Source organism: Eurosta solidaginis, chromosome 3, assembly GCF_040869045.1.
Source record: "Eurosta solidaginis isolate ZX-2024a chromosome 3, ASM4086904v1, whole genome shotgun sequence".
NCBI classification, from domain to species: domain Eukaryota; kingdom Metazoa; phylum Arthropoda; class Insecta; order Diptera; family Tephritidae; genus Eurosta; species Eurosta solidaginis.
Genome location: NC_090321.1, coordinates 11,671,106 through 11,698,442, shown reverse-complemented (window position 1 = coordinate 11,698,442; position 27,337 = coordinate 11,671,106). Strand labels below are relative to the sequence as shown.

Below are 27,337 nucleotides of genomic sequence, written 5' to 3'. Positions count from 1 at the left end.
ATTCTGCAACAGATGTCGCAGTGTTGTGAATATCAATTGGCACGAAACAGAATAGAAGTAGGATTAATGAAGACAAACAAAAAACCGCTGTGATGGCTGAATGGTTATAGCAGCGGCGCCTAAACGTTGCCGATGAAGGAATTTAGCAGTTCCCGAAATGGATCTATACAACGAGCTTTGACAGTTGTCTAAAATTTTTTCTTTCTTCTATTCTAAATTAAAAATTTTTTCAATTAAGAAAAAATTTATCATAACAATAATAATGATAAAAAATTATTGTTAGGCCTTGAGCTCGATTCGAACCCGCGATGTTAATCCTAAATCTTTTTGGAACTTTGTTCGTTCAAAGAAAGGTTGTTCTAATATACCTACCTGTGTCAAATTTAATGACATTTGCTCCAACAGTTTGGTCGATTCGGCAAATCTTTTTGCTGATTTTTTCAAATCTACGTTTGTTGTTGAGGCCGATAACTTTGATAACAGGTATCTTACTGATAGCCCCAAACCTTTAGACTTTGGGTCTCTGTCCTTGTCTGAGACCGATATTATCTTGGGTATATCCTCCTTACAGACCTCAATCAAAAATGATATTGATGGATTGTCCTCTTTTTTTTTTAAGAAGTGTAGTATTTCTCTTTGTGTGCCACTGTGCCACATTTTCAATATTTCGCTATCGTCTGGAGTTTTTGTTGATCGCTGGAAGCTGGTGTCTATCACTCCTATCTTCAAGTCAGGCAATAAAAATGAAGTAAAAAATTATAGGCCAATATCCAAACTGTCAACATGTTCAAAACTTTTTGAAAAGGTAGTTAAAAACAAAGTATCATTCGCTATAAATAAAATAGTCGATCCATGTCAGCATGGTTTCATTGCGGGACGTTCGACTACTACAAATCTGGCTGTTTTCTCTCAGTTTTGTGTCTCTGCGTTTAAGGATGGATGTCAAGTTGACACCATATATACGGATTTTTCCAAGGCTTTTGACACAGTTTCGCACAAATTACTTCTGTGGAAACTTGAAAACATGGGCTTTCACTCAAGCTTTCTGTCGTGGGTGAAGTCCTATTTGGAAAATAGAATATCTTTTGTTGAAATCGAGAGAACTAAGTCTTATGAATTCTCAGCAACTTCGGGTGTACCACAAGGTAGCATCCTTGGTCCTATTTTGTTCTTAATGTTTATTAATGATGTTGGCTCATGCATAAACAATTCCAATTATTTGCTTTATGCTGACGACTTAAAACTCTTTCGGAGAATCTCCTGTACTTCTGATGCATTGCGTCTGCAAGAAGATCTGAATGCTATAAATAATTGGGCCTGTCAAAATAATCTGCGACTCAATATTAATAAATGCTGCCACATGACGTATACTAAGTCTACGAATGTGGTTTCATTCGCGTACTCGATTTCAAATGTAACTCTTGCGTCAATTAATGAGTTTCGCGATCTTGGCGTAATTTTTGACTCATCTTTTACTTTTTGTAATCATGTAAACTTTCTCATACCAAAGGCTTATACCAACTTAGCTTTCTTGCGACGATATGCCAAGGATTTCAAGGACCCATATACCAGGAAAATCTTATACAATGCCTTAGTGCGTTCCAAGTTAGAGTATGCATCAGTCATCTGGAATCCCATATACTCCTCACACTCTTTAAGAATTGAAAGAATTCAGCGCAAGTTCATACGATTTGCTCTTCAACCTCTGCACTTTGTTAATCCCCTGCCACCCTACAATGCAAGATGCATGCTTATCAATGTCTTGCCACTTGAAGTTAGACGTCTTGTTCAAAACGTAATGTTTCTTTTTGACATAATATCCGGTGCCATTGACTGCTCAGAACTACTTGGGCAGTTGAATTTCAATGTCCCTAACAGAGCTCTCCGCTTTCACAGTACATTCCGCGTTGAAGTGCTGCGTTCGAATTACTTCAGTTTCGCACCTCTTATAAGAGGTCTTGTAGAATTTAATCGCCTATCCAGAAGCCTTGACCTGGACTTTGCCATGCCAAGGTCTCTGTTTAAGGCACGCATTGAGTCCTATTACTTATCTCAGTAAATCTTACTTTAAAATTGTTAAACTAGTACTAAGTTAACCTGTAATCTAGTCAGTAAGGTTGTTACCATTTGACTTAATAAAGATATGAAATATGAATATGAAATAAGACTACGGTTTACGCACCCTACTTAGCCATTGGCTTATGGTGAGCCCGTTGCAATTTTAATGTGTTTTATGTTGTTATTTTCCAAAAAACTTTCAAAATCTTTAGATGTAAATGCACTTCCTCTATCAGATATCAATACTTTCGGGCAACTATAGCTACTAAAATAAGATTTTAAACAGCTGAGGACCTCCCTCGCGCCTGCTGAACACACCGCATATAATTTAACAAATTTACTAAACCCATCTATAACCAAAAATACATACGTCTTTTTTGAGTGTTTAAGTGACACTGGACCAAAGTGGTCTATATGCAAAGTTTCGAATGGTACGTTTCCCTTTGATATACTATGTAAGAGCCACTCATGTTTCCCGCTTTTTGGTGAGAATGCAATACACTTCAAACAGTTTGAAATATATTGCTTAATTTTTTCCTTCATGTTAGGAAACCAATATGCTTTTATTATGGCATTGAAAACTTTATCACACCCCATATGACCCATTTCATCATGATACATTTTCATTAAATTTCCTTCCAGTTCCAATGGCACATAAACTAATATCTTTTGTCCGTATTTCCTGTATATTAAGCCATTTCGCATTTCAAAAACATTGCTCTCCATATTTTCTAACTCCCCCCGAATTTCAGTAAATCTCTTGTCTCTATTTTGGCAAGTTGACAGATTTTGTTCAAATGTGTTTTCTTCAAGCATTAAGATATTTGAAATGCGACTCAGGGCATCTACATGCAACATTTTACTTCCATTACGATGTTCAAGTGTGTATTCAAAATTTTGTAATTCAAGTGCCCATCTAGCTATTCTAGGATTAACTTCTTTCTTATTCAAGGTTAGCATAAGAGAATTACAGTCAGTGACTATTTTAAATTTTAACCCTTGTAAATATACACGAAATCTCCGAAGAGCATAAATAATAGCTAAAGCTTCCAACTCAAAGCTGTGATACTTGGATTCAGATTCACTCGTACCTTTGGAGAAAAAAAAAACTGGATGAAATTTTCCGTCACGTTTCTTTTGTAATAATATTGCCCCAAATCCTAAAGAACTTGCATCACAATGCAGCTCTGTATCATCTCTTGGGTCGTAAATTGCTAAAATGGGCGCCTTAATTAATTTGATTTTCAGACTTTCAAAACAATCTAATTCTTCTTCACCAAATGTAAATTTAACATTCTTTTTAATGAGTTTGTACAAGGGCTGAGCTTCCCGTGAAAAATCTTTAACGAATCTTCTAAAATAAGAACACAAACCCAAAAAACTCTGCACAGCCTTTGTATTGTTAGGGATTGGGAAATTAACTATAGCTTCTATATTCTTTTCATCCGGTCGTATACCCTTACTCGATTTATTATACCCTAAATAACGTATATCTGATTCCATGAAATGGCATTTGTCCAATCTCAATCCCAATTTATTTTGTACTAATATATCAAACACTTCCTGCAAAATGTATAGATGATCAACGGTACTTGTGGCTATCATGATATCATCTAAATAAATTGCAATTTTCTCTGCTCGAATAAGATCATCGAAAACATGGTTGACAAAACGCTGGAATGTTGAAGGCGCATTTTTCAGGCCAAAAGGCATTTTTAAAAATTCATACTGGCCCAAAGGTGTTATAAAAGAAGTGTACTTGACTGATTCTTCTGCCTTGTGTACGTGATAAAATGCACTCTTTAAATCTAGTAACGAAAATATACTCTTATTTGATAGCCGATCAAGCAAATCATCAATTAAAGGCAATGGAAAGTTATCTTTTAAAGTAACCTTATTTAAATTACGGAAATCAACACATAATCTGATATCACCCGTCTTCTTCCTTACCAACACAATGGGAGAAGAATACTCTGAATTACTAGGTCGAATTATTTGGTTCTGTAATAAATCATCTAACCTGCTCTTTTTCGCTATAAGATATCTTCTTGGTGTACAATGGAATGGTTTTTCACAACTCAGTAATAGTTTCATCTCACATTTAATCTTTGGCGTATAGGGGCGTTTACAGTTTACATAACAATCTTGAAACATCTTATTAAATCTTTCTTTTGCACAAATATTTATATCGACATTTTTAAACAGAAAGCAAACTTCTTAGCTTCAATTTCCATTACCGCATTACACTCTCTAAAAACCTGTGTAGTATCGGATTCAATTTTCATTAACCTATCACACTCTTTATCGTATGTATCACTTTCAATTTCGCATTTTGGAATTTTATCTTTACATTCTAATTTTAAATTAGATTCAGCTAAAAAATCCCTACCTAAAATTATAGGATAACTCATTGTTTCATTTGTTACAACAAAAAATTTTAATTCAATTTTTTCATTTTCAAAAAACACAAAACTGTTTACATTTCCAATAATAGATAAAGGGCTTTTATTTATGCCACTGTATTTCAAAAACCTGTTATTATTTTTATTTAATAATACATCTGGTACGAACTTCTGGCGAATAATGCTAATGCTTCCTGTATCAATTAGTGAGTCTAAAGAAGTTTTATAATAAAGTTTAGAATTTACAAACTTATAATGAATAGACCTTACAAACTCATCATCTTCCATCGAATTAGTGACATAGTGAACTGGCGCGATCTTTCTCTGTTGACAATTTGATGCATAATGGCCAACTACTCCACATACATGACAAGCACCCCACTCACGTTTGGATTTGCGACATTCATTTGCTAAATGTCCAACTGAGTTGCAGTTGTAGCACCTTTTAGCTGTGACTACTTGTTGCTCGCCATTTGGTTGCTCATTTTTGATATTTGGTGTAATTTTTCTTAATGGGAACTTTGGTAATTGAATTGTTCTAAATGCGTCTAACAATTCATATATGTTGCGAAACCTTTGCATTTTGGCTTGTGAGCGCAATGCTTCATTTGGTATTCCTTTTACTAAATACTCAACCAACTCATCTTCTTCAATTTCGCATGAAAATATTCTTCGAACGATTCAGAAATCAACCACTGTCTGGCTTCAAGTTTTCTCTTTAACACCAACTTACTTGCTTTTTCTTCGAATAAAGAGCTCATTTCCAATAAGAATTTATCGAAAGACATTGTGATTAAATCAGCACCAGAGTGTAACCACTCAATGCGTTACTTTTTAGCCGATTTGCAATTAGGCTCTCATGTTGCTGTCATCCAAATTATAAGTACTCCGAATATTTTGCAATTGAGTTTGCCACATTTTAAAGCAATCTCCGTTACCAGAAAATTCAGAAATAAGTTTTTTAACGTCAGCTAATTTTTGCTTGTTGGAAATACTCTTTTGTTCACAACCATTGTCCAACAGTTCTTTTTCTTTCTTTTGTATTTCGTTTTCTCTCTTTTGTATTTCACACTCGCGGTTTAGTAACTCCAACCAAAGATTATCGAAAAGTAAAGATGTTGCAGGGACGAAAAATCGTGTGAAGCAAGCTTCACAAAACCTCTAGTAGGTCACATTCACCACTTACCACAAAAAAATTTGTTAACTACCACTGGGTGTATTTTTTATTTAATAATTATTTGTACACTTTTTATTCAGCTAATGTGTTCAGAATTTACATTTTTACACTCTAAAACTACAATCAGTGTATTTTGTGTGCTTAAATTATGTTAAAAATTGTATTAAAGTTTTTGGTGTGGTGAAAGTAACCTACTAAAATTTTTTGAAGCTCCGCTGCTTTCCACCGAAGTTTGCGCCTGCAACATCTTTACTTTTCGATAATATTTGCTCCAGCTCATATTTTAATAGAAGCCATTCATTTGAATCACATTCTTTTTTATCACTCTTTCTCTTCAGATGCAACAGTCGTTTGTTCAATTGCTTCTTCGTTACTTTGAATTTTTGTACTTTTTTCGTTAACGATTTCCACACTGCTCGTTTCTTCGTTGATTTCGTTGGCTTGTGCGTTGTCGCTGCTGTCTCCGCTGTTGTCTCGCCAGAAACGATATAATAGAGAGAGATTGCATAGACGAAAAATAGTGTGAGGCAAGCTTCACAAAATTCTAGTAGGTCACATTCACCACTTACCACAGCAGAATTTGTTAAACTACCACTGTCTGTATTTGTTATTTAATAATTATTTGTACACTTTTTATTCAGCTAATGTGTTCAGAATTTTAACTTTTACTCACTACAACTCCAATCAGTGTATTTCTGTGCTTAAATTATGTTAAAAATTGTGTTAAAGTTTTTGGTGTGGTGAAAGTGACCTACTAGAATTTTGTTACGCTCCGCTGCTTTCCACCGAAGTTCGCGCATGCAATATCTTTATATTCCAAAATTTTTGGTCTCGCGTAGCGTCGACGTCGACTGCAAGATCTTCGAAATTTCCACGGATTTTGTCAGGAACGTTTTGCAAACGGATAATTAATTCTATTTTATTGCCTGATGTCTTTATTAGTGCACGTAACCATGATTTGAGTTGCTCAACAGTATACGCATTTAGTTTTTCACTAGGCATTTTGGGTAAGAAAAGCACTTCTGATATTTTAAGCGACGAACCAATAAAACACGATATTATGATCTTTACTCTCTCACGTTTATTCACCAACTGCCTTATGCGGCAATTACCCACCGACGTGTGCCGTACGTACGGCCGTTTGTCGTACGAAGCACGTTTGACCGAACTCTCAAGCCCGTAGGAATCATTGTGTGCGTCTGTGTACATGTACATAACATATTTGTGTGTGTATTGTTTACAGATAAGCACTGTTGCCATTGACCATTTTGCATGCATGATTATGGAAACATCAACTTTTTCCAATTTAATTTTTGATGTTGTAAAATGCTGGAATTAATATTAATTAAATATAAATAGATTACATATTTCTAATCTGCACTTTTACATAATTATTTCGAAATATTTTCACAATTTTTCAAACTTTAATTAGGTGCTTTTGTATAAGACTGCAAACGGTCAAAAATTAGCGCACAAAAGTTTACTGGGCAACTCTGTCTAGTGAGAGAGCGATCAGCTGACACGTTCTTACGGAAAAAATCAAAATTGTTTTGATTTCTACGTTCCGGGCTACGTACGTACGGGCGTTGCACGTCGGTGAGTTTTCGTTTACATTGCACACTCATAAGATAGGTCGTGTCAGCTGACACGTTTTTTCTACGTACGTTCGTGAGTAACCACGGCTTTATATTTAAAATGGCTTCACCTAGTGTTGCCACAATACTTTGAAATGTATAAAAATATGGATGCCAATCGTTTATTATTATAAAAGTATTCATAATGCTGCCACAAAACCAAATTTTTCGGCACTGCAACTCATCTCATTCTTTATTCTTCAGATAGCCCAATTTGTAGCGTTCGACACTTGTGCTTTTTATTCTCCATATTTTTGTTGTTTTTTTCTTCCCTGATACCTCAAATTTCCTTCCGTTGCTAAAGGGACGTTGCGTAAACTACATGCCAAAACAACATGTAATAAGACTGTTCTTTAGCAAAGTTTAAGCGTTTTATTTGGTTTTGGGTTTGGATAAAAGAAGTTTTTCAGTTGAACTAGCCCATGTAGATCGTTTGCATATCATGCCCGACGAAGTGTCTGGCACTTACCGCCACACATGATGTTTCTGAAATATCTTTTGGATAATCTGACAGCACTTTCCGAAGGATTTTTCATAACATTTCGCACAACTGACCATACTTCAGCACCACTTAGTCTGTGTGGTTTGCCTAATTTGGAACCATTCTCTAATTTACCTTACTTTGTCAATCGTTTTTTTACAGTACTGTGGCTTCTATAACATTAATATCTCCAATTTGGTGCCAGTTTTTCCCCTTTAAATGATGTCACAAGTTCGCGAATGTGGATAGACGTTCTCTTTTCATTGTGAAAAATATTGTTAGATCAATATAAACAAAAATCGCGACTACCCTTTAACTAGTTCATTGAAGTCGCCTGCCATACAAAGCCGGCGTCTGTAACATGAACGCCAATTTATACTCTTTCTTTTTACACCAAAAATATTGTAACGAATTTGTGGAATTTCTGATATTTTGCAACTTCTACTAACGTTCGTATCGCTGACTGTCGAATAAATAACTCCAATATTCAGTATTGCAATGTGGTCTTTATTTATCTAGTCTACTTTGGGCGTAGTACAATTACTTCAATATCATGTACTTCACAATAGCGTGTTTAAATCAAACTGATTAGTCATTCCTCAGCTTGCGCTGCTTTTATACTCTCTGTTGCATCGTCCGCATATTTCTGCTAGGGTCTAGACGTTAAGCCTTGTTGTTGTTGTTGTAGCAATGCCGTTTCAACAGGGGTGGACCTTAACGAAAGGGGTGTTAGAGGCGTTGGTTCCACATTACAATTGAAGAGATGGTTGGTGTCATGTGGGGACACATTGCAAGCGGGGCATACATTTTGTATGTCGGGGTTGATTCTGGATAGGTAAGAGTTTAACCTGTTACAGTATCCAGAACGAAGTTGAGCAAGAGTGACACGCGTTTCCCTGGGGAGTATGCGTTGCTCTTCCGCGAGTTTTGGATAATTTTCGTTAAGTACTGGATTCACCGGGCAATTCCCGGCATAAAGTTCCGACGCCTGTTTATGGAGTTCACCAAGGACATGAATGTGTTTTTTCACTTCATACGGCTGGGTTCTCAGGTGCCGTATTTCCTCAAAATGCTTACGGAGATGACTCCTTAAGCCCCTAGGCGGTGCTGGTTCATCAATCAGATGTCTGTTGGGATGCCCAGGTTTCTGGGTATTCAACAGGAACTGTTTGGTCAGCATCTCATTTCTCTCCCTGATGGGGAGTATTCTCGCGTCATTATGCAGATGGTGTTCTGGGGACATAAGAAGACAGCCCGTGGCGATTCTGAGAGCAGTATTTTGGCAGGCCTGTAGTTTCTTCCAGTTGGTGATTTTTAGGCTTGGCGACCATATGGGTGACGCGTAGCACGTAATCGGCTGGCTAATTGCTTTGTATGTAGTCATGAGCGTTTCTTTATCTTTTCCCCAAGTACTGCCAGCGAGGGATTTGAGGATTTTGTTACGACTCTGAATTCCCGGAACAATTGCGGCTGCGTGCTCACCAAAATGTAGATCCTGATCAAACGTCACACCCAAGATTTTGGGGTGTAGGACAGTCGGTAGCGTAGTGCCATCGACGTGGATGTTCAAAATGGTCCACATTTGGGACGTCCATGTTGTAAATAAGGTCGCGGAAGATTTAGTCGGTGATAATGCCAGGTTTCGCGAGGCGAAAAACTGGAGAGATCAGGGAGGTAGCCGTTTATTTTATTGCATAGCGCATCGATCTTTGGGCCTGGGCCTGTGGCCATTATTGTGCAGTCATCGGCGTAGGAAACGATTGTGACTCCTTCCGGTGGTGAAGGCAGCTTAGATATGTAGAAATTAAACAAAAGTGGGGATAGGACACCACCCTGTGGCACCCCTTGTTTAATTCTCCTTGGTTTTGATGTTTCGTTTCTAAATTGCACCGATGCCTGCCGACCACCCAGATAATTTGCGGTCCACATTTTAAGACATGGGGGAAGGGTAGACCCTTCCAAGTCCTGCAGTAACGAGCCATGGTTGACCGTATCAAAACCTTTTGATAGGTGTAGCGCTACGAGTACTGTTCTATGGTGGGGGTATTGATTTAAACCGCAATTTATCTGGGTGCTAATGGCATTTAGCGCGGTGGTAGTGCTATGGAGTTTTCTGAAGCCATGCTGATGAGGGGCTAGCTGCAAATTTGCTTGGAAATAAGGGAGCAAAATGGCTTCAAGCGTCTTTGCCACTGGCGATAGGAGAGATATCGGACGATACGACTCACCTATGTTAGCTGGTTTCCCAGGCTTTAGTAGCGGGACCACCTTGGCCATTTTCCATTTCTCAGGTATGACAAAGGTGGAAAGAGACAGGTTGAAGACATGCGCTAAATATTTGAAACCCTCTTTCCCTAGGCTTTTAAGCATCGGCATGGCTATGCCGTCAGGGCCCACTGCTTTGGATGGTTTAGCACGACCAATGGCGTCCTCAACCTCTTTAGCGGTGATGGTGATTGGTGACGCGCTGAATTTGTGTTTATGTGCGTGTCTATTGGCTCTCCGTCTATCTTTGTCGACCGTAGGATGCATTATATATTGTCGGCAGAAAGCGCTCGCGCATTTTTTCGCGTCCGACAGCACTTTGTCGCCAAAGGCGATGGAAACTTTGTCTTTGTGCTTAATCGGATTCGATAGGGACTTTACGGTGGACCAAAGTTTACCCACACCGGTAGAGAGGTTACAACCTCTTAGGTGCTCCTCCCATTTCGCCCGCTTGTGTTCATCCACAAGCAATCTGATGCGTTGGTTTATATCCCTTATTTGGGGGTCGCCTGGATCAAGCTGTCTTATAAGGTCACGTTCTCTCGCTAAGTTTGCGGCCTCCACCGGGAAGTGGGGCCGGATTTCGGGAATTCTCCCGGCGGGAATAAAATGTGCCGAGGCGGATTTAATGACCTTACGGAAGGCACGCTCCCCTTGGCGGGCATCAGTCGGGATAGGAAGGGCAGCAAAGCGGCTGTCTGTAAAGGATTTATATTCTTCCCACTTTCCTTTTTTGAAATTTATGAAAGTGCGTTTTTCAGTGACGATGAAGTCGGCGGTACGCTCAAGCGAAATAAGTATGGGCAGGTGGTCGGATGCCAATGTTACCATCGGCTGCCAGTTGACGCAGTTTACGAGTTCTGCGCTCACGATTGAGATATCTGGCGAGCTGTGACAGCTTCCTACCATACGTGTGGGGGCGTCTCCGTTTATTTTGCAGAACATAGTTTCTTCTATTTGATCCGCCAACATCTCACCCCTACTGTCCGCCCGCACGTTTGAATGCCATAGATCATGATGGGCATTGAAATCGCCTAAGATAATGCGATTGTTGCCAGTGAGTAAGGCCCTGATATTAGGGCGGTATCCACTGGGGCAACAGGTGTGAGGAGGGATGTCAATATTGATGATTTCTAGGTTTGCATCGCCTGACCGGACAGATAGGCCTTGACGTTCTAAGACATTGTCCCTGCGGTCGATGCCAGGATCAAATATATAATATTGCACAGAGTGGTGTATGATAAACGCGAGACCGCCTCCATTTCCGCTCTCGCGGTCTTTCCTGTGGACATTATACCCAGAGCAGGTCTGCAATGCAGATCTTGCTGTGAGTTTAGTCTCTTGAATCGCAGCAATGCGGATGTTGTGCCGCTTCATGAAATCGACTATCTCCGTAATCTTCCCAGTTAGTCCATTACAGTTTAACTGCAGAATTCTGAAGTGCATAAGGGGAGACGTCGCCACTCTGGGGGTAAGTGACGGGTGACTACGCCTGGGTTGTGGAAGGCCAGGACGCAATTGCTGTTGTGGCCCTGGGACTGGGCGTCCTTGGGCAAGCATTGGGGTACCCGGATGATTTGGGTTTGCGACCTGGCAACATGGCGCGATGAAACCCGTCGGGGGGTTGCCGTCGCGGAGACCAGAACATCTAGGAAAGTGGCACCACCCAAGGCAGGAGCGGCATTGGGCGGATATCGCAAACCTATATATTCTGTGCTGGCAGACGGTGCAAACGGAGGTAGGAATTAAGAGTCTGGTTCCCTGACCTGGGGGGGAAGACGGGGCCAGGGGCTGATGCTCAGCATTGCTACCAACTCTACTACGAAGGTAGTAGTTATGAGTGGTATCAGCTGTTTGAGTTGTTGGCGCCGTGGGGAGCGAGCAGCAGCGGGTACTTGTTGTGGCTTTCTGAGCGGCGGGGCTGCTGGAAGGTAGTGGGGGGGGGGGGGGGGGGGCGCTTAGGCGTAGACTACGGGACGCCCTTGGGCGTGAACAGCAAGGAGCCACAAAAGATTTATAAAAGTTACGTGGACGTCGGGTTTTGGGATCAAGCCCAGAACAACCTGTCCGATGCAACCATCCCTTGCACGAGACACACTGAACAGAGTATGACCGTCCTAAAAAGATTCTTTTCCGGCAGATGCAGCAAAACCATTTCTCAGGACCGGGGTCAGGAGACGGACCCGGATTGGATTCGATGCCTTCCCGGAGTAAGAGAATATGGAGCAGTCCTGATGCAAGGAGCTGCTGGGAGGATGACAATTTGTGGGAGGGACGAAACAAATTAGATGAGGTCACACTGAAATGACAGTCCTTGGTCGGGGAAAATCGCGAGTCGCTCCGGTACATAGAACCGACTGCCTTGTGAAGCGCCTTCTGGAACTGTTTTATCGTCTGCTTGGTAATTGAGCTATTTGCGTGTGTATGTGTGAGCAACAACTTGGGCTGATGACTACATGTGTATGTGTGAGATATCTCTTCACTTGGAGCCGCTAATTGTGTGTGTGCATGTACATAAGTTTGGCTGCTTACTGTACTTGTTGTTGTGATTATTTACTAACAGCATAGTGATGCTAATATTCGTCACAATATGAAGTATTTCCGCTTTTTCGTCTATAGCCTGTTTTGTTGTAAGAGTATTGTCTTTGTTTTTCCAATAGATTACGCAGAATTACATATCATTTTACAAAAATATAAAATGTTCCATTGCTTCACCCGGAAACCCGTAAAGTAGAGCTTATATTGTTATTTTCCACGTGTGTACACTTTCTTTTGACACTGACTGTACTAATCGTACGTATGGACATAATTTAATGCATAAATATGAAATGTATTTTTTTATTTTTCTTTATTTATTTACAGCTCTTATACATCCAGAAAATCAATTATGTGCCTTCTTAAATTATTCCGGTGTCGACGCTGTTCGTGTCATAGAAATACAATGTGCTGGAGGCATTTTCGGAGAGTATTTATTAGTTTTCCAAACTCTAGCCATTTATGTTGATTTGCAAGGCAGAAAATCGCGCGACCGTGAAATAACGTATCCGGCTAACCCAACTCACATAAGTAAGTAGCAAATTGTGTATTGTCGTTATAACTTTGTACACAAATATGGCGCATTTCATGTTCCTCCGTTCTGTCAAGACTTGAGCAATCTTTGAATTATAGCCATCATTATTACGCATTTGAGCTCAGCAACTCAAAATCTATACTGCCGTCGTAATAAAGAATGAAGCATGGTTCTACTATATTGTAACGAATTTTGGGAAATTCCGTTTATTTGTAACCTTCTGCTAACATTCGAATCGCTAAACTGTTGAATAAATCACTCCAATATTCAGTATTGCAAACTGGTATTTATTTAGTTTACTTTGGGAGTAGTACTTCACAATTATACTTCACAAACAAAAGCGTGTTTAAATCAAAACTGAATAATGATTGCCCAGCTTGCGATGCTTTTATACTCTCTGTTGCTTCGTTCGCATATTTCTCCTAAGGTCTAGACGTTTCATCTAGAACTTTTGTATGTCCTGCTTGGTTGTCATCTATATACATGTATATTTGTAGTTTATGTTCAGCCCAATTCTAAACGAAAATTCCGTGCGAGTTTTCTCCCTTCTCCCATTCCTCGTATTCTAAATAAAAATTCCTTGTGAGTTTTTTCACTTCTCCCTTTCCTCCTATTCTGAACAATGTTCGAAAAAGCGGAAACCGGTTATGGGAGAAAAGTAGGTATTATGAATGTGAGGGAGAGGGAGATTTCTCTGCCATTTCATAGGAGTTTTTTCACTTGTTAAATTAAAGGGAATGCATCAAAATAGTTAAAGGAAATTGGTTATTTTAAGAAAGAACACTTATTTGTACAAATTTGTGCTAAAAGATGTATTTATATTATACCACAATATTCTCACTGTTAATACAACAACAACTACAACCACAATATTCTTTATTTTAAGTCGAAAAGTATATCATAAGCAACGGTAGAGCTCTTGGTATACAAATTTGATGCAGCCATCCAGAAATTGCGCAAGGATTTTTTAATAAGGCTTAAATAGATTTTGGCATATGATGAAGGACGAATTCAACTCAACTTGGCCGCCAGAAAATTGCTTTGCTGAATGAAAGCAGGCAACTCCGGCAGATTTGTGTTATGCGGCCGTCTTCTTCTTATGTTCCGCTGTTGATGTTGCTGTGGCACCAATTCATTACTCATTTCAGTGAATATCACATGAAATGCTATAAATACTGTGCATTGTTTATATTTTATTTCTTAATTTCCAACAAATTTGCAACAATAATTAAACTTTTCAATTTTTTAAACAAAAGAAGAAATGTGCAACAAATTTCAATTGACAAAACAGCTGACTTCGAAAATTCGAAATCCCTATTCCCCAATTATAGTTCTCCCTAGGAGAACAGAATTGGAGGAATTTTTCCGCGGGGATTAAAAAAACCGCGAGAACAAAATTCCGCGAGAATATTTAGAATTGGTCTGGTTTTCTATTGCCATATGCGTGTGTTTGTATATGTGAGTAACTACTTCGGCTGATGACTACATGTGTGTGTGTGAGATGAGAAATCTCTTCGCCGCCTTCTACTTAAGAGTGGCTGCTTTAATGTTGTTGTGCATTTATTTAGTAGCAGCTTAGTGATGCTAATATTCGTCACAATATGGTTGGCTCATCTCTACAGCAGCAGCATACCTTGTTCAAAATCTGCTTATTGGTGTTAGGCGAATGGAATGGAGAGAAAGCATACAACTTTGCAATTCTTGTGTGTTGTGGAAAAATAATTAGCACTTTCTAAAAAAATAACTTAAAGTGATATGAAACTATTTTTTATAAAAAGTTGACCACCTCGGTAGTAAATAATTGTCAACGTGTTGGTTACATTTTGCGTTTGCGATCTCCTTTTGACAATCACTATACCAGTGAAATGAAAATGATCAGATCAGCCAACCATATAAATGAGCCATGGAATGAATGATTTATTTCTCGAAGTTAAAGTCGTCAAATTCGCGTATAAGGAATTCAAATTTGAACTTTTTTATTACATGCATAGAAAGATCACAATCCAATTAGACCAGAATACTTATTATCAATAAAAAAACGGCATATGTTGGAAAGTTACAAACACGTTAAGTTCAATGTGTGTTAGCTTTAGTAATAATAGCCGTGTTTTTTTACACGTAAACGTCTATACGCTTGCACTTTATATGGCTGCTAAGCGTCAAACTTTAAATACACCTCTGAAATTGCTGCGCATAAAATAAGTACTACTAAATTTCAATACGCATTATACTCAGATGTAACTGAAATATGTGCTTTTGTTTCACCCTCTACACTAATTCTATGTATTCTATGTGTGTCCACAATTCATCGCAACTTATTTAGCTATATGTTAAACCCTATGGCCATCAGAGGGTTGTGTCTCCGCTTTCGGTACACCCTGTGGCTGTAGCTAGTTATTTAACCACTGCCGCTAGATGGGTCTCCTAAGCATTATCTAAGCGAGGATAGGCGTTTTTTTCACGCGCAAACGTAAACGTATACGTGTGTATAAAAAAACACGGCTAATGTTGATATCCATATCCTGTTTTAAAACGGCTGTATAGTAGGATTGATTTTTAGTAAAAAATGCTTTTATTTTTAATAATTAACAAGTAAAGAAGCCTAAGTTCGGGTGAAACCGAATATTACATACCCAGCTGTACACTTGAAATGCTGTTGTTCTTTGTTTTGTGTGCTTAATAGTGTTACAAGGCTGCGCAATAATACATATATATATGATTCTATTCTGAACTAATTTTCGTTTAAAAGAAGCAAAAAGGATACAGAGGCTAACACCAATGACTTTGGGTGGGTAATAATCCAGTTTTCCTTCAGATTTGGGGATTTCCTTACTCTTTATTTTAAAATAAAGATATAACAGAACAATAAACATAAACACACATAGTGCCATTGTCCTAAAAAGCATTATTACAAAAAAAAAGGGCAGGGTTAACGAAATTTTCCAGCTTCTACTAGAAATAGCTTATTACCTGCATCTACGCACTTTTACAAAATCTTTTATATAAAAGAAGGCTATTTAACCGATTTAGTCCATTTTTACTGAAAATATTTCCTGCTAAACGCCAAATGTTTCTTCGAGTTATGGCTCCCGACACATAGAAAATTGCTTAGACAAAAAAGGGGCGGTGCCACACCCATTTTCAAAATTTTTAGTGTTTTCCAATTTAATGTTATAATTCAATTTAGAAAGTAAAATTCTATTGATACAAAGCTCTTTTTCGCTAAGATATAGCTTATTATTTTCGTCTACGACCCTTTTAAAAATCTTTTATATAAAAGTGGGCGTGGTCTTTAACCGATCTGGTCCATTTTTTCTAGAAATATTTCCTGCTATAGGGAAAATTTGTGTACCCAATTTTATTAAGATCCGTTATTTTTTCTTCGAGTTATGGCTCCCGAAACATAGAAAATTGCTTATTCATAAAGGGGGCGGCGCCACGCCCATTTTTTTTAAGTTTGAACTTTTTCCTATTGTTATAAATCCGCTTGGGAAATGAAATGCCATCGATATAAAGCCCTTTTTTGCAAAGATATAGCTTATTTTATTCGTCCACGACACTTTTAAAAATCTTTTATATAAAAGTGGGCGTGGTCCTTAGCCGATTTCGTTAATTTTTCTTCAAGCATTCCTCATAGTAAAGGCAACCTCTCTGCCGAATTTTGTTACGATAGGTTTAACGATTTTTGATTTATAATTAATAATATTTGTAAAATTGATTTTATCACAAGTGGGCGATGCCACGCCCATTTAAAATTTTTATTTTTATCAAGAGTCTCAATATCAGTCCACACGTAAAATTTCAACATTCTAGCTATATTATTTACTAAATAATCAGGTTTTTTGTCTTTAAAAAATTTTATATATATAAAAAGTGGGCGTGGTTATCATCCGATTTCGCTCATTTTCAATACCAGTCTATTCTGGGTCCATATAAGCTCGTGTACCAAATTTGGTGCAGATATCTCAATATTTACTCATGTTATCGTGTAAACGGACAGACGGACGAACGGACATGGCTCAATCAAATTTTTTTTCGATACTGATGATTTTGATGTATGGAAGTCTACATCTATCTCGATTCCTTTATACCTGTATAACCAACCTTTATCCAATCAAAGTCATAATACCCTGTGTACAAGTACAGCTGGGTATAAAAAACGGTAAAGATTTTTTTCAACATATTGTTAAGAATGTTAGCAACACTAAGGGGTACTGCCATCTCTAAGCCGATGCTAAGCAGTGACGTGAATGCACATCAATAATTTAATCATTTTGTCTACACCTATGTACGTACACGCAGTGGAGAAGAGATGCACAAACACATGCAGATATCTTATCTGAGATGCTCCTAAGTGTATGCAATTATAATTGTGGAAGTGTCGCTCACACATACAAGCGCGTGGGGTATGAGAGAAGCTATAAAAATTATACATCTGTAGTTGTGGCTGAGAAAAAAACTAGTATGTTCTGGAATTAGAAAAGCCTAGAAATATGCAACGAGGAAATCAGACAGTATAAAAAGGCGACAACAGTAGAGGCGAGAATCAGTTTCATTTAAGCTATCAGTCAGTTTGGTTATTAAGCAAGCTAGTTGCAAAGTATAAGTGTTATTGTGAAGTACTTTAATAAAGGCCATTTTTCCATTATTCAATATTGGAGTTATTTATTCAACAGTTTAGTGATTCGAACTTAGCAGAAGGTTGCAAATAAGAGGATTTGCAGTAAATTCGTTACAATTGGTGTCAAAAGAGGAATTGTTGAATAAATTCTGAAGATTTCAAATACAACTTGGACATGCCAAAGTTAAGTGAATTGAAGATCCAGCAACTGAAGAAGGAGTTGGAGAGCCGTAGATTGAATACAACCGGCATTAAACTAGAACTTCAGGAACGACTACGACAGGCAATGGAATTAGAAGGAATTGACGTGGAAGAGTATGACTTGCATCTTGATGGCGAGGAAACAACAAAAATGGAAGAAACACCGCAGACAGTTACGAGCACAGACTTGAACATGATTTTAGCTGCAATATCTGCTCAAACAACGACAATGTCATCTCAACTGGAAGAACAGAAGACATGTATGACATCACAATTGGAAGAACAGAAGACGTGTATGATATCCCAACTGGAATCCCATGAGAACCGTATAACATCGAAGATTGAGCACAAGAAACGCGTATATCCGAAATGTCGGCGCAAATTTCAGCACAGATATCATCGCAGATCTCTGCTGAACTGGAAGAGCAAGAAGGACGTATTTCCTCAAAGTTGGAGGCGCAAGATACAAATATTTTACAGTTTGAAGAAAAAATCGAGGCCGAGGTGGATGCTTTGAGAGGACGTATCGAGCAGTTGCAACTAAATCGCCCAGCAGTTTCAACGAGTAATCCAAAGGTAAAAACACCGCCCTTTGACGGTTCTGTTCCTTTCCAGGTCTTTAAGCTACAGTTTGAGAAGACCGCGGCAGTGAACAACTGGAATGCGGAAAATAAAGTTGCTGCACTTTTCGTAGCATTGAAAGGACCAGCTGCCGAAATCTTACAGACTATTCCAGAGTACGAACGGAACAGTTAGGACGCATTGATGGCTGCTGTAGAACGGCGATACGGAAGCGAACACAGGAAACAGATATTTCAAATAGAATAGCAAAATCGTTACCAAAAAGCTAATGAGACTTTGCAAGAGTTTGCTTCGGATGTTGAAAGGTTGGCTCATTTGGCATACGGGACGTCGAAACGAAGCGAGCGACATATGCAAACTTAAAACCCACATTCGCAGAAACGGTATCCCACACACTGACTCAGGAAACAGCGTCACTTTTGAGTAAGCCCGCATACAAAGCTCATCGCGTGGAAGTTGAAAGGCCAGACTGTGTACACTTTTGGAAGCATTAAAAGGAACGCAGCAGAAAAACGATAGTGCCGTCAAATGTTTTAAATGTGGGAAGCCAGCGCACATTGCACGTTATTGCAGTAGCAGTCCTAACAATTCCAGCAATGTCGGTGGCCGTAAACGCAGAGCTGAAGGAGACGAGCAAATCTCCAAATCCACTCAATCGTTAAACTAAAGCGAGTCAGCCGCAAGGGGCGACAGCTGGCTCCCTCAATTGAATGTCCCATAATCTCTATCTCGCAAATTGGAAGAAGGTCAAGCAATCTTACTGTCGGAGGACATGTGGATGGAAAGGAACGTTTACTGACTGTAGATACGGGTGCATCCCATTCCATCATTCGATCAGATTTAGTCAACAAGAAGATAAGACCATTGCTTGGAGCAAGATTACGTACAGCCACGGGAGAGGACACCCAGGTATGCCTGTCGTAAGAGGCGATATATAGCTTCTCCAAACCCAATTGTCAACCTCACCTATCGCCGCGAATCCTGTTTCACTAACAGACGAGGCTCTGGCGACCCCAAGCTCCTCATGGAACTTGGGGGTGGGGAGGGAGGGAATGGCATGAAGGTTTAATGTGGCAACATAAATCGTTCCCGAGATGGTCGGGCTAGCACCTTAATGGTGCTATGGTACCGGAGCGTACCGGATCTGTATCCGGCAAAGGACCATCACATCGATAACACTCCCCAAAGCCTTCGGGGAGCAACCTTATCGCTACAACAACAACAACAACAACAGGACACCCAGGTAATTGGAGAAGTAGCATGTGAAGTAGCAATTGGGAACGTCACGGTACTACACAATTTTATAGTGGCAGAGATTGTTGATGAAATCATAATTGGAGTGGACTTCTTAATCGACCAAGGCATCAAGATCGATATGCAAAGCAAGACGATGCGATATAAGAACATCCCAGCCAGCATTTTTTGAAAATTTTGATCAAAAAATATTTAAATATCATACCCCAAGATGATTAAAAACGTTCAAATTTAAAAGCATTTTCTGTTCGAAAATTGACGTATCGTCGGGAGAAAAATGTACCATAAATGTGATTATTCTTGAATAATCATTTATGATTCCTATTTCGAAACGCTTGTTATTCATATTTGATATCATTTTAAAATTGAACTTTAGTTGTTTTAGAGTAATATTTGACGGCTTTTCACAGTCATTTTCTGATCATATTCGTGAACATATTTCAATCGTTTTGGTTGAGATTTTTGAATCATTTTTGAATGCGATTATGATGCATTTATTCTTCATATCTCATTCAAAATAAGATACTACATAATAATCTTATTTCACCAGGGGAAGAAAGCATGCGAAAGTGAGCTATTCGAACCACAGTTAACTCGCAAATAAACTTGACCGATATACACCTGCGACTACAACATCTAACATCAGCATTATCGTCTGCATCTTAAAATACGGATACGATACGGGATGTTGAAGCCGTATCCAGGTATGTCAAGATAGTTTCACTTACCTGGGGTTCAAATAGCTCACAACCTATGTATTGTCCAATCATTATGTATTTTCTGGGAAACTGAACGGGAGAAATGGTTGAGGAAATCTTCGTTCACGAGCACCATTACATTATTTTTGTCTTGAAGAATATCTTTTGCATAAATAATACAATTTTTATATATGTATTTTTTCTTAGCTTCATGATTGAAAAAATATGTGTATGTGAAAAAAATAAAATTTTTAATGAAAAGTAAAATTTCAACAAGTATAAAATTCATTATTCAGTCAACAAACATATTCATAAAAGATTCAGAAAGCTGAATGAGAAATGATTATACATTTTTGATCACCTAAAGTAAACACATTTATTTCAAATATGATTCCAAAATGTAATTGAAAAACTATATTCAGTTTTTGATCATCAAAGGTAAGCATATTTGATTATTCTTTTTGTTGGTTTTTATGAAATATTAAAATTTAGTGATTAAAGGGCTTCAAAAATGATTCCAAAAAGTGCTCGAAAAATGCTTTTTAGTTTTTCATCATCAAAAGTATTTATATTTGATTATTTCATTTGTTCAATTGTATGATAACTCATTATTTAGTCAGAAAGAGTAATCAAATTGTATTGATATGTAGGGAAATTCAAAATTGAATCACCTAAATGCTGAGTGGGATGGATGTGCCACTTAATTTCGGCTACGAGAGAGCCTACAGCAGTAAACGAGTGCTGGTGGAAGAGAGTCAGCAAATACCACCAAAATCAGAAGCAGTCATCTGGGCAAAGCTTGATGGAGATTGTGGGACAAACAAATAGTGGGTTGTGTCAGGACAGATCACACAGCTTTGAAATGGCTTCTGCAGTTCCGTAATCCGGAAGGACAATTGGAACGGTGGATCGAGCGACTACAAAGCTATGACTTTTCCATTGAGCATCGAAAAGGTAGTACCCATGGGAATGCCGATGCAATGTCACGAAGACCATGTAGTTTGGAATGCAAGCACTGTTCAAAGGCCGAGGCTAAAGAAGACATTATAGATGTCCGGCTAATGACTATAACGTGTACGGATGAATGGGACAAGGAACAACTAAGGAAGTGTCAGCTAGAAGATACAGATCTGTCATATGTTATGCAAGGGCTCGAACGAAACGAAAGACCAAGCAGAGAGGAGATGTCAGCAGAGAGTCCCATTGCGAAGTCATATTGGGCACAGTGGAACAGTTTAGAATTGATATCCGATTGCTTGCATCGAGTATGGGAGAGTGAAGATGGTCAAAGGAAAAAGAAACTGATAGTTGTTCCCAGAAAGAGGATTCCTGACGTGCTCAACGAGCTGCATAATGGTCCAAGCGGAGGTCATCTTGGAATCACGAAGACGCTCGAGAAGATTAAACATAGATTCTATTGGGTTGGTTGCCGTCAGTCGGTCACTAAGTGGATTGCGAACTGCGAGGTTTGCAGCAGAGCGAAAGGGCCCAAAACCCGAAGTCATGGCCAGATGAAGCAATATAACTCAGATCGCTATGGATGTCGCCGGTCCATTTCCTACTAGAAACGGCGGAAACAAATATGTACTGGTAGTTATGGATTATTTCAGCAAATGGCCAGAGGTATATCCAATCCCAAATCAAGAAACGGAAACAGTAGCAGAAGTGTTTATAAACAATTGGGTTGCAAGGTATGGTGTACCAATGGAGTTACATTCTGACCAAGGCAGGAATTTCGAATCAGCTGTGTTCCAGGACTGGTGTAAATCATTGGGCATTCGAAAAACATGGACAACTGCATTGCATCCTCAGTCCGATGGTATGGTGGAACGATTCAATAGAACATTGGAGGAGCACTTAAGGAAAGTAGTGGACAAGTTCCATAAAGAGTGGGATAGCCGCGTACCATTATTCTTGATGGCTTACCGATCAGCAATGCATGAGACAACGGGCCAAACCCCTGAAAAAGTAATTTTTGGCAATGACCTTAGACTGCCAGCTGATTTGAAGTTTGGGATAGCTGCCGATGCGGAGAGAAATGTCAAGAAATCCACTGGTGATTTGGAAGAAGAGCTAAGAGAAATACACGATCTGATAAGGCAACGAACAAAGATTATGGGTGACAAGATGAAAGCCAGATACGATAAAGCAATTAATTCGGAAGGTTTTCAGGAAGGAGATTTGGTGCTGTTATACAACCCACAACGTAAAAAAGGTTTGTCCCCGAAATTGCAGTGTAATTGGGAAGGCCCATACAAAGTTGTAAAACGGATCAACGATGTAGTGTACCGCATACAAACCATCGGTAAACCACGAACCAAAATGAAAGTGGTCCATTTGGAAAGGCTGGCAGCGTATAGATCGAGAGATTTGTCTGATCGGGAATGCACATCAATAATTTAATCATTTTGTCTACACCTATGTACGTACACGCAGTGGAGAAGAGATGCACAAACACATGCAGATATCTTATCTGAGATGCTCCTAAGGGTATGCAATTATAATTGTGAAAGTGTCGCTCACACATACAAGCGCATGGGGTATGAGAGAAGCTATAAAAATTATACATCTGTAGTTGTAGCTGAGAAATTTATAACTAGTGAGTTCTGGAATTAGAAAAGCCTAGAAATATGCAACGAGGAAATCAGACAGTATAAAAAGGCGACAACAGTAGAGGCGAGAATCAGTTTCATTTAAGCTATCAGGCAGTTTGGTTATTAAGCAAGCTAGTTGCAAAGTATAAGTGTTATTGTGAAGTACTTTAATAAAGGCAATTTTTCCATTATTCAATATTGGAGTTATTTATTCAACAGTTTAGTGATTAGAACTTAGGGGAAGGTTGCAAATAAGAGCATTTGCAGTAGATTCGTTACAATATGTAGATATTTCAAATTTTCCTTTTTGAGTTTTTATCAGTATCCGATTTTTCTCATATCGGCAAAATCATAGTGGAATAGCCAGGTGAAGTAAGCCGTCAATTGTCTTGCTCTACATTCTTCTTTGTTTTTCACCAATGTTTTCCGCGAAAAATTGTTGTTTTATGCATTTTTCAGAAGTAAAATATCCCACTTTTAGTACTTTTTCACATAAACTTATTAAGTTAAAATTGATGGACCCTTACTAGATTTAATTACAGAGATTCATCATTTTCGTGTTTTCAGTTTGACTTTCATAAGTTAGGTCATATCAAACTATTTCAGATTGTTGACATTTTAAATAATTACGTTGAATTTAAACAGGTCCTTATAAAAACAAAATATTTCTACTCACATCATATCCAATCATGGATTCTCCCTAAGTATCTCCTTTGGCATTGGCATTAGGTGGCACTGTTATGCTGTATGTTTCTGTAATGGCTACCTTGGAAACCATTTATTTTTCTACTCCTATTTTTTCAAAGCGATACAAATTTTACCCGCGTATGAACGTTGAAAATACACCAGTACCGTTTCAAATAACGAAAATATTCTGTATATTTCTGTTTCTTTCTTCTGGTTATTCTACCATGGGCAAAATATTGGTCTTTCAATCTTTTTTTGTTCGATCACTCAAACCTTGACCATTACTGATAAATTTGATAGGCAATATTTTCCAATTAACCCCATAGTGCGCCGTGTAGTTTGGATACTTTGCGAAGAACCTCTCGAGTCTTAATTAGAAGCCATCTGGACTCGATTTAAGTTACATCAGTACCATCTAAAAAAAAATTGAAATACTTAATACATATTGTAACAAATTTAGGGAAACTCCACTTATTTTACACCTTCTACTAAAGTTCGTATCGCTAAATTGTTGAATAAATAACTCAAATATTCAATAAGGCAAAATGGTCTTTATTAGACTACTTTGCGAAGTATAAGTGTTATTGTGAAGTATAACACTTATACTTCGCAACCAATAGCGTGCTTAAATCAAACTGATTACGGACTACTCAGCTTCTGCTGCTTTTATACTCTCTGCCCAAATGTCTTGACGGTTCTTCTTCTAGAATCCTCTACCTGGTCATCAGCCATGCGCGCGGGTATTTGTTGTGTGTAACCATATGCGTGTGTATATGTGAGCGAAGTAGTAGCTGATGATGACATGCGTTTGCGAGTATCTCTCTGCTGCTTGTATGTATGTGTGTACATGATGATTAATGTGTTTATGTAGCTTGCTTAAATGATGTTGTGCCTTTATGTAATACCATTAGAGATGGCAATATTCGCCACAATATTGTAATGAGTTTGAAAATCGAATATTTGGATTAAAAGTGAGTTTACCATTTCCATCTAACATCTGTTGTATCAACAATAAGAGTAGGGCTAAAAATATGTTATATTCAGGCCTGTTCTGAATTCCGACTCGGAATGAAAAGTAAAACGACATTGATTTCGACTCGGTTTCTATTTGGTGTTCTCAATTCCGATTGTAAAAAATCGATTCGAAGTCGACTTCGAATCGTTTTCATTCCGATTCGGTAACCAGTTTAATCAGCTGTTTTTGTTTATGTGTTTTTGTTTAAGTATCATAAAATTTTATTTTAATTAAAAAATGCCCGCATATATGGTTTTTGGATGCACAGACGCAAGAAGACGTGCTATTGTGCGTGCGAATCGTAAAAATGCGCTGGATCTTAATTCAGAACAGGTCGACTTCATTTCGATCAGCATCGATTTGTTTGCCTAATAGATTTCTTGATAGAAGTTTTTAAAGAAAGATTTATTATGCCAATTTAACTCAAATTTAAACAAAAAAATACACACAACTCTTCCAAATAAAATGAAGAATTAAAAAAAAGTTATTTGAAAGACAAATATCGCAACATTTGTGTATAATCTGCCAATTAATTTTCATTCCGACTGCTCAGAGGCAATACTTTTCAAACCGATAATTTTTGGTCGGAATCGAAATTGAGAACACCAATCCATTTCGATTCCGAAAAAATTGATCGGAATCGGAATTCAGAACAGGCCTGATTATCTACTTATTTTCTGAAAAATAGAAATGCTACTTTAAGAACCGTCTAACGTACATACATATAACTACGATTTCTTAAGTGATTAAAGTGTGCGATTAATAGCACTGATTTTTGTTTGCAATTGAACAGATAAAAAATATTGTAATTATTTTCAGCCTACTTGGATGGGCATTTGCTAGTTTTTTCGGAAACGCATGTGGACATTTTCAACACCCAAACTGCTGAGTGGGTACAATCGATTGGTCTGAAACGAGCACAGCCTTTGGGGCCACAAGCGAATTTTGTTTTGACATATGTCAACGATGCGCCTATAATTGTATATTTAGCGAACATACACACAAGTAAGTATATTTAACCTATTTAAATCAATGGTGCTTAAGTACTTTATATATTCTTAATATTTATTTGCAGAGGAACTTATTCATATTTGTTCTAACGAAAAAACTGGATCTAAAAATCCTCGAAGACGATTTTCTGTCCGGGAAGTTAACAAATCATTCAAAAGGTGAGTATGTATGGATTACACAGGCCGACAGCATCTCAGACCCAGAAACCGGACTACATATTGTCGAAGAATTTTGATGCATACATGGAAATCTGGCCTCAGAATTGCTCTATCAGCTCTGATTTTCGAGATATCCTAACGTAAATGTGAAAAAACACCGTTTTTGCCCATATTTGAGGTTATGTAGTCTTGCAGATGTTTTCTTTCACCAAAATTAAAAGATAGCATCTTTAAATACAAGTCTTCTTCTTTCAAATGACGTTGATTTTGCTCAAATATAATTTTTTTTCCCTGAGATATCGCATTATGAAATTTTCATGTTTCTAAATTTTCCTACAGGGATTAGGGGATACGGGAGTTGATGAGTTAGCCGTTAAGTTGGTTAGCCCACTTGCGGTGTGAGATATCTAGATAAATAATACTTATTTTAAGAAAGATATGCGAGTAAACACTGTCCCCAGGGTTAAGTGGGTAGCCTGCTTGCGGTATGATAGGGGTGGTTTCTAGGGGTTAGGGCTGTGTGTGACTTGATACCCGAGGGCTAGATAGTGTAGGGGTGTGGTGAGTTAGCATACTTATGGTGTGAGACAAATTTTAAGAAAAATAAGACTCAATTCAAGAAAATTAGTAATCGACTATATGATGTCTATGTTATCTCAATCGATTTTCAGGTGTAGGAAAATTTAGAAACATGAAAATTTCATATCTAAGCGAAAAAAATGATATTTGAGCAAACTTAACGCCATTTGAAAGAAGAAGAATTGTACTTAAAGATGTCAGCCTATTATTTTGGCGAAAGAAAACATCTGCAAGGCTACATAACCTCAAATATGGGCAAAAACGGTGTTTTTAAACGGTTTTATTTAGCTTGACTAGAAAGGCAGGCCGCACGGCCGCATGCACGGCCGTTGTGAACGATTTTTGTAATTGAAATTTAAGTAACTTCCCGCTAAGCTACAAGCTTGAAACTTGGAATAGTTCAGAACCCGATGGCAATGGATTAATAAGAAAAAAATTGCCGCTAGGTGGCGCAAGGATCGAGATATTCACAAAAATCGTATGTTTGGTCCGATTTCGCTCATATTTGGAACACATAATACAACAATAGAAAGCGACCTATGATGTCCGATTTGGCTCATATTTGAGACAAATATTACATACAGTCCGGTGGAAGTGACAGCAAAATATTTTGGAGTTGGAGGAGGGACAATCATACGTGGCGCAGAGTCGAGTAAAGTCTTTTGAAAAATTATGTATTGAGAACTTAGATTGTAACAAATTGTTAGGAAAGAGTGCTTGTAATAATGAGTAACTAAGTGAACTAAATAGAATGAGTAATAATAGGCAATTAAATAAAGACTAAAAACATGAAAATAAAATAATTAAAAAAAAAATTTTAAGTTAAACGGTTTTATTGAAAACAATACTT

At 38.1% G+C, this 27,337-nt stretch overlaps 1 protein-coding gene and 1 pseudogene across 4 annotated transcripts in view; one reads left to right on the top strand and one right to left on the bottom strand.

Annotated features, from left to right (window-relative positions):
- The window catches only part of gek (serine/threonine-protein kinase gek), a 104,272-nt gene that overhangs the window by 70,159 nt on the left and 6,776 nt on the right, over nucleotides 1-27,337 (top strand). For all 4 annotated transcript variants that reach the window (XM_067770793.1, XM_067770790.1, XM_067770791.1 and 1 more), the window contains 3 exons: nucleotides 12,880-13,083; nucleotides 25,559-25,744; nucleotides 25,815-25,908. In XM_067770793.1, the coding sequence (XP_067626894.1) occupies nucleotides 12,880-13,083; nucleotides 25,559-25,744; nucleotides 25,815-25,908 (484 nt within the window). The remainder of the gene's footprint in view (nucleotides 1-12,879; nucleotides 13,084-25,558; nucleotides 25,745-25,814; nucleotides 25,909-27,337) is intronic.
- Nucleotides 4,242-5,320, bottom strand: LOC137247246 (uncharacterized; annotated as a pseudogene).